This window comes from Triticum urartu, chromosome 2 (assembly GCF_003073215.2).
Source record: "Triticum urartu cultivar G1812 chromosome 2, Tu2.1, whole genome shotgun sequence".
In the NCBI taxonomy this organism is placed as follows: Eukaryota; Viridiplantae; Streptophyta; class Magnoliopsida; order Poales; family Poaceae; genus Triticum; species Triticum urartu.
The window spans coordinates 590,286,803-590,292,369 of record NC_053023.1 but is presented as its reverse complement, the minus strand read 5'-3'; the positions used below and the strand labels follow the sequence as shown (position 1 = coordinate 590,292,369).

Sequence of the window (5,567 nt, the reverse complement as noted above, 5' to 3'; positions counted from 1 at the left end):
GGCTTTTAGCGGACCTATTCGGGCTGCAAGAAAGCGAAAACTTGCAAAATGCGGGGCGGCAAGGTTTTAGCCGATCTGCTAGAGACACCCTAATTTCCAAATGCGGTGATAACTAGAGATTGAACCCCTGAATGTTTTTTTTCCATGGATGACGTATGTGCATGAACTTTGAGCATGAGCTTTACATGATAATTTGTACAGTACATATTAGCTCCGTGCAAGAAGGTACTCCCTCCGTTCGGAAATACTTGTCATTAAAATGAATAAAAGGGGATGCATCTAGATGTATATTAGTTCTAGATACATTCTTTTTATCCATTTTGATGACAAGTATTTTCGAACGGAGGGAGTAGTACTACTACTATGTATGTATATCCACTTAATTAAGTACAGTACAAAACTTAGGGAGACGGCCGGGCCGGGGGTTTGTATACAGCTATATATGTTGACCTCCAATCCATGCATCGACGTCTCATCAGATCTCAAACGTCCCCTCTAGCTCGAGCTGCCCACCGGCAGCCTCTTCCTCCTCGTCCGCAACGTAGAGGTACGGGTTCCTCTCCACCGGCTGGAAGTTATAGAAGACGAAGACGTAGAAGGCGAGGCTGGCGAGCTCGACGGAGACGTTGACCACCCACTGGTACTTGTAGCTGAGCACGGCGGCGAAGGCCGAGACGGCGATGCGGGTGAAGTAGAGGTAGCCGACGACGACGAGGTAGAACTGCTTGAAGAGGGTGAGCTTCTTGAGGTTCCTGGCCGCCTTGCCGTCCGTCTTGGAGGCCTCCCGCAGGTTGCGGATGGACCAGATGATGGGGAAGAAGACCGCGCAGCAGCAGACCACGTCCACCAGCAGGAAGATCTGGTTCCACGCCAGCCAGTCCCGCCCCGCCGGCCCCGTCTCCCCGATCATCGCCGACGCGATGTTCTCGATCACTTGCAGCGGGATGATGATCATCAGCACGTTCTTCTCCCGCTCCTGCATTCTCGATCCATCCCACCATCGTTGTGAATACATGCATGGCCCCTCATGTGTTGGTCGTTACATGCACTGCACGTACGTAATGTACAGACCTGGAGGTATGGCTTCAGGAAGGACCAGCCGGTGCCGATGAGCACGATGACCGTGAAGAGGAGGATGCCCTTGAAGAAGCCGAAGACATAGAAGGCGACGTCCCAGCCGTGCGGCGTGCCAGTGCGCCCCACGTACCACGCGTCCTCGGCGGCGCACGCCAGCTTCAGGGCCTTGAACAGCAGCAGCGCCCCCATCACAGCGTGGATCCGCTCGACCGTGGCCCGCTGCTTGATGCAGACGAACACCCACGCCGCCAGGAACGCGAAGTACAACGCGGACGAGGCGGCGAAGATCCCCGGAAGCGGGAGCAGGCCGACGGGCAGGTACTCCCTGTCGCCGCCGGGGCCGGGCATGTTGTACATCTCCGTGCGCACGTCCATGGTGATCTCGACGCCGTCCTGGCAGCTGCTGAACAGCACCGTGTACTGGTCGGCGTCACCGATGGTCACGTTACCCCCGCCGGCGCCGTCACGCCCGATGTCCTTGAGCCGGAAGAGCGGCATCACGTACTCGCTGGTGAGCGGGCAGAAGGAGCTGCCGGTCTCCTCGGCGTACTCGGACTCGTTGGTGATCTTGAAGAAGAGGGTGTTGGAGATGAGGATGAAGCCCATGAGCCCCGGGTCGACGGCCTGGGGCGGGGAGCCCTCGGGGACGCTCCATGAGACGCCGGACACGTTGACCTGCGCGACGCCGCCGGGCTTGAAGCCGAACTCCTCGAACAGGATGACGGGCCGCGAGTCCGACACGATCGGCGTCGTCTTGATCTCGCCGCGGGCCACATGGAGGAGCTGGAGGGCGAGGACGGCGGCGAGTAATGCGGAGGCGGCCATGGAGGATCGAGCTAGGACGCTACCAAGGTCGGGTTCGTGTCACGTCATTCGTGGAGGCGGAGAGGGTGGGAAGAGGCTCCGGCCGCGTCGATTCGCGTGGCGTGTTTTCGGGGTGGCCACGAGACCCGCATGAGTCAAACAAACCTCCAACAGGCCAGAACCAACAGCGTTTCCGCTATTTTTGCCCAGTGAGAGAGGGCAGAGGGGGAATTCCCTATTTGACGCTCTCTGCGTCAAAGTGTCGACCAAACGCACAGGTGCGCAATTGATTGGGCCGGCCCATCTAGAAATGCACGTATAGCTGGCAGTTCCGGTTTTGGGAACCTTCCAGAAGATTCCTAGCCGGTTTTCTCGGATCTGGGATCCTTCTACAAGGTTCCTAAACTGGCTTCTTTTCCTTTTTTTTTCTGATTCCTTTTTTCTTTTTTCTTTTTCTTTTTTCTGTTTCCTTTTTCTTTTCCTTTTATCTGTTTCTTTTAATTGTATATTTTCAAAATTGTTCCAAATATTCGAAAACAAATTGTTACCAATTTTCATTCAGTAAAAACATTTTGAAGTTTAAAAATTGTTCGTCTTATACAATTGTTTCTTTTTATTTTAGAAAAATGTTTTGATTTTCCAAAAACAATCATGTATAAAAAAAATCTTTGGGATTTTCAAATTGTATCAGCTTAAAAATTTTGTTCTGCATTTGAAAATATGTACCAATTTTCAAATTTACTCACCAATTTATAAAATGCTTGCATTTTCAAAAAATGTTATGGAATTGTTTTTTGTGTGTTATGCAATTTTTTTTAAGTTATCGAAATGTTTCCATTTCCAATATTTTGTTCACATATACAAAAAAGGTTCGGGATTTTAAAATTATTCTCGGGTTCAAAATTTTGTTCTTCATTTCAAAAGTTTACATGTTTTCAAAATATGGTCACCATTTTAAAAATGTTTGTGTTTTCAAAAATGTTCTGGAATTTGAAAATTTGCTCGCATTTTACAAAAAATGTTTCCATTTTCAATTTTTTTTCACGTGCACAAAAAATCTTCAGGATTTTAAAATTGTTCTCATGTTCAATTTTTTTTCTGCATTTCAAAAGTTGTACCTGTTTTCAAAATATGTTCACCAATTTAAAAATGTTTGCATTTTCCAAAATTGTTCTGAAATTTTAAAATTTGTTCACGTTTTACAAAAAAGGCTTCCATTTAATTTTTTGTTCACGTACAGGAAAAATATTCCGGATTTTCAAATTGATCTCAAATTCAAAATTTTGTTCTGTAATTTCAAAAAAGTGTTTGCAGTTTTTAAGTAATGCTCAATTTATGCCGGTATTTTTAGTTCATTTGACTTCGAGCCAAATTTTTGCCATGAAGGCTTGATCGTTGTGGTGGCTAGCTAGATGCGTACACATACGGGAGGTCTATAGTTCAAATTCTAGCTCAGGCACAGTTTTCTTTGTACGAATTTTTGCTCGCGCGGCTTCAATCCTAACGGGCCGGCCCAGTCGCGCGAATCCTCTGCGAAAGGATGACAGGAAAGGATAAAGGCTATTTCCGTGGGCCTGTTAAACTGATGGCCCGGACTGGATTTTGGGTATAACGCTCATTTGTTAATATCTATGCTTTGGGCTTTGTCTAAAAAAAAAATCTATGCTTTGGGCCCCTTTTTTTTCTTCTCTTCCTGACTTTTGCCCGCCCGACCAAGAGCGGGGTAACTATACGGGAGCTCCTAGTCGGCGGTGTAGGCGCCCGTTGGAGGAGTGGCGCCTACAGCGACCAAGAGCGGGCCGCGGCCCAATTAAAACATTGCTAACTATCTGTTCTCAATACAGAAGAAAACAAAAACTACACTTAATCTCCTGTAGTGATTTGTGAGTGCTGGGGTTCGAACGGGAGCAACTAGTTAACGAGCGCTCCTTCGGGAGCCTCGCAATGATTAGCGCCACTTGGCGCGCTTTCAGCCATTTGCCACGTGTCGCGCTCTGGACGCCCTCTTCGGATTTTGCTTTTTTATTTTTCCGCACGCGTTTTCGGCTTTTTAAAAGGTTTTTTTTCGGGGTTTTTTCGACATTTTGGTTTTTCCCCGGTCTTTCTTAGTTTTTCGATAAAAAAAAATCGCGAAAAAATGCGTTTTTTTCTTTTGTGAAAGTCACGGTTTTTCTTTCGCGAGAGGCACGGTTGTGCTTTAGCGAGAGTCACGGCCGTGCCTCTCGGAAATAAAAAAACACGTTTTCTGTTTTTTTTTCTTTCACGAGAGTCACGGTTTTGCTTTCCCAATAGGCACGTTTGTGCTTTCGCGAGAGTCACGACCGTGCCTCTCGGAAAGGGAAAAACAAAATGCGTTTTCTGTTTTTTTTCGTTCGTGAGAGTCACGGTTGTGATTACGCGAAAGTCACGGCCGTGCCTCTCGGAAAGGGAAAAAATACGCGTTTTCTGTTTTTTTTCTTTCGCGAGAGTTACGGTTTTGTTTTCGCGAAAGGCACGGTTGTGCTTTCGCGAGAGTCACGGCCGTGCCTTTCGAAAACGAAAAAAACGCGTTTTCTGTTTTTTTTTTCATACACGAGAGTCACGGTTTTGCTTCAACGAGAGGCATGGTTGTGATTTCACGAGAGGCACGGGCGTGCCTCTTTCGGAAAGGAAAAAAAAACCATGCTCCTGGTTTGGTTTTTTCGCTCGGTATTTTTCGTCCGGTTTTTTTCGTGAAAAAAATGTTTGTCAAAACCTATCAATCTAGTTTTGAAGATCTCGACGCGAGGAATCCAATGATGAAAACAATTCGAGATTTAGACACACGGTTTAAGAGATAAAACATTTTAAATAAACGTATCGACGAAAAAAGGAAAAACTCCCAGGTTACGACAAGTGGCGCGCTGCATGTGCGCCACTTGTCGCAACCTGGGAAAATGGAGTGTTCTTTGCAACGAGTACTCCTTAATTAGTGATTTCAGGGTTCGTACTCCGAGCGCAAGGTTTGACAGCAGTCCCTCGTAACCACCAGGCCATGATCATTCCGTTCACAACAAAAAGGAAAAACCTCTATTTGACACTTCCTCTAGTTAATACATATTATATATATCCAGTGTAATTTTTTTAAAAAGAAAGTATAAACTCGAAATAGAATTCTATAAAAAATACCGAAAATATGTACGTATTTGAAAAAAAGGTTCATAGAAATTAAAATGAGTTCATCGCTTTTAAAAAAATTTCATCAAATTTGAAAAATAGTTCATCATCTCGAGAAAAAGTTCACAGATTTTTTAAAAAGTTCATCTATTTTGAAAACAAATTCCAAAAAATCAAAAAAGATTTCATCGATTTTGCAAAAAGTTCATTGACTTAAAAATAAGTTCATCAAATTTGAAAAAAGTTCATCGATTTTGGAAAAAAGTACATCAAATTTAAAAACAGTTCATCTATTTTTTTAAAGTTCATCGAAACTGAAAATAGTTCATGGATTTTAAAAATTTAAAAAAAGTTCATCGAATTTGAAAAAAAGTTCATTGACTTGAATCAAAAAATATTCAATTTTGCGAAAAAAAAGTTCATCCATTTTAAGAAAAGTTCACGAATTTGAAAGAAACCATCAAACCAGGAAAGAAGAAAAAAGGAAAAAAACAGAAACAGAAAAAAACGAAAAAAAATGCAAAAGAGAAGAAGAAATAAGAGAAGTGGGA

At 44.5% G+C, this 5,567-nt stretch overlaps 1 protein-coding gene across 1 annotated transcript; it reads right to left on the bottom strand.

The window, feature by feature from the left end:
* Positions 1-374: 374 nt before the first annotated feature.
* LOC125533712 (protein CANDIDATE G-PROTEIN COUPLED RECEPTOR 7-like) lies at positions 375-1,945 on the bottom strand. Its single transcript, XM_048697078.1, has 2 exons — positions 1,072-1,945; positions 375-976 (listed from the first exon to the last, which is right to left on the bottom strand). The coding sequence occupies exons 1-2, from the start codon at positions 1,900-1,902 to the stop codon at positions 476-478; spliced, it is 1,332 nt and encodes a 443-aa protein (XP_048553035.1). The 5' UTR covers positions 1,903-1,945; the 3' UTR covers positions 375-475.
* Positions 1,946-5,567: the final 3,622 nt, after the last annotated feature.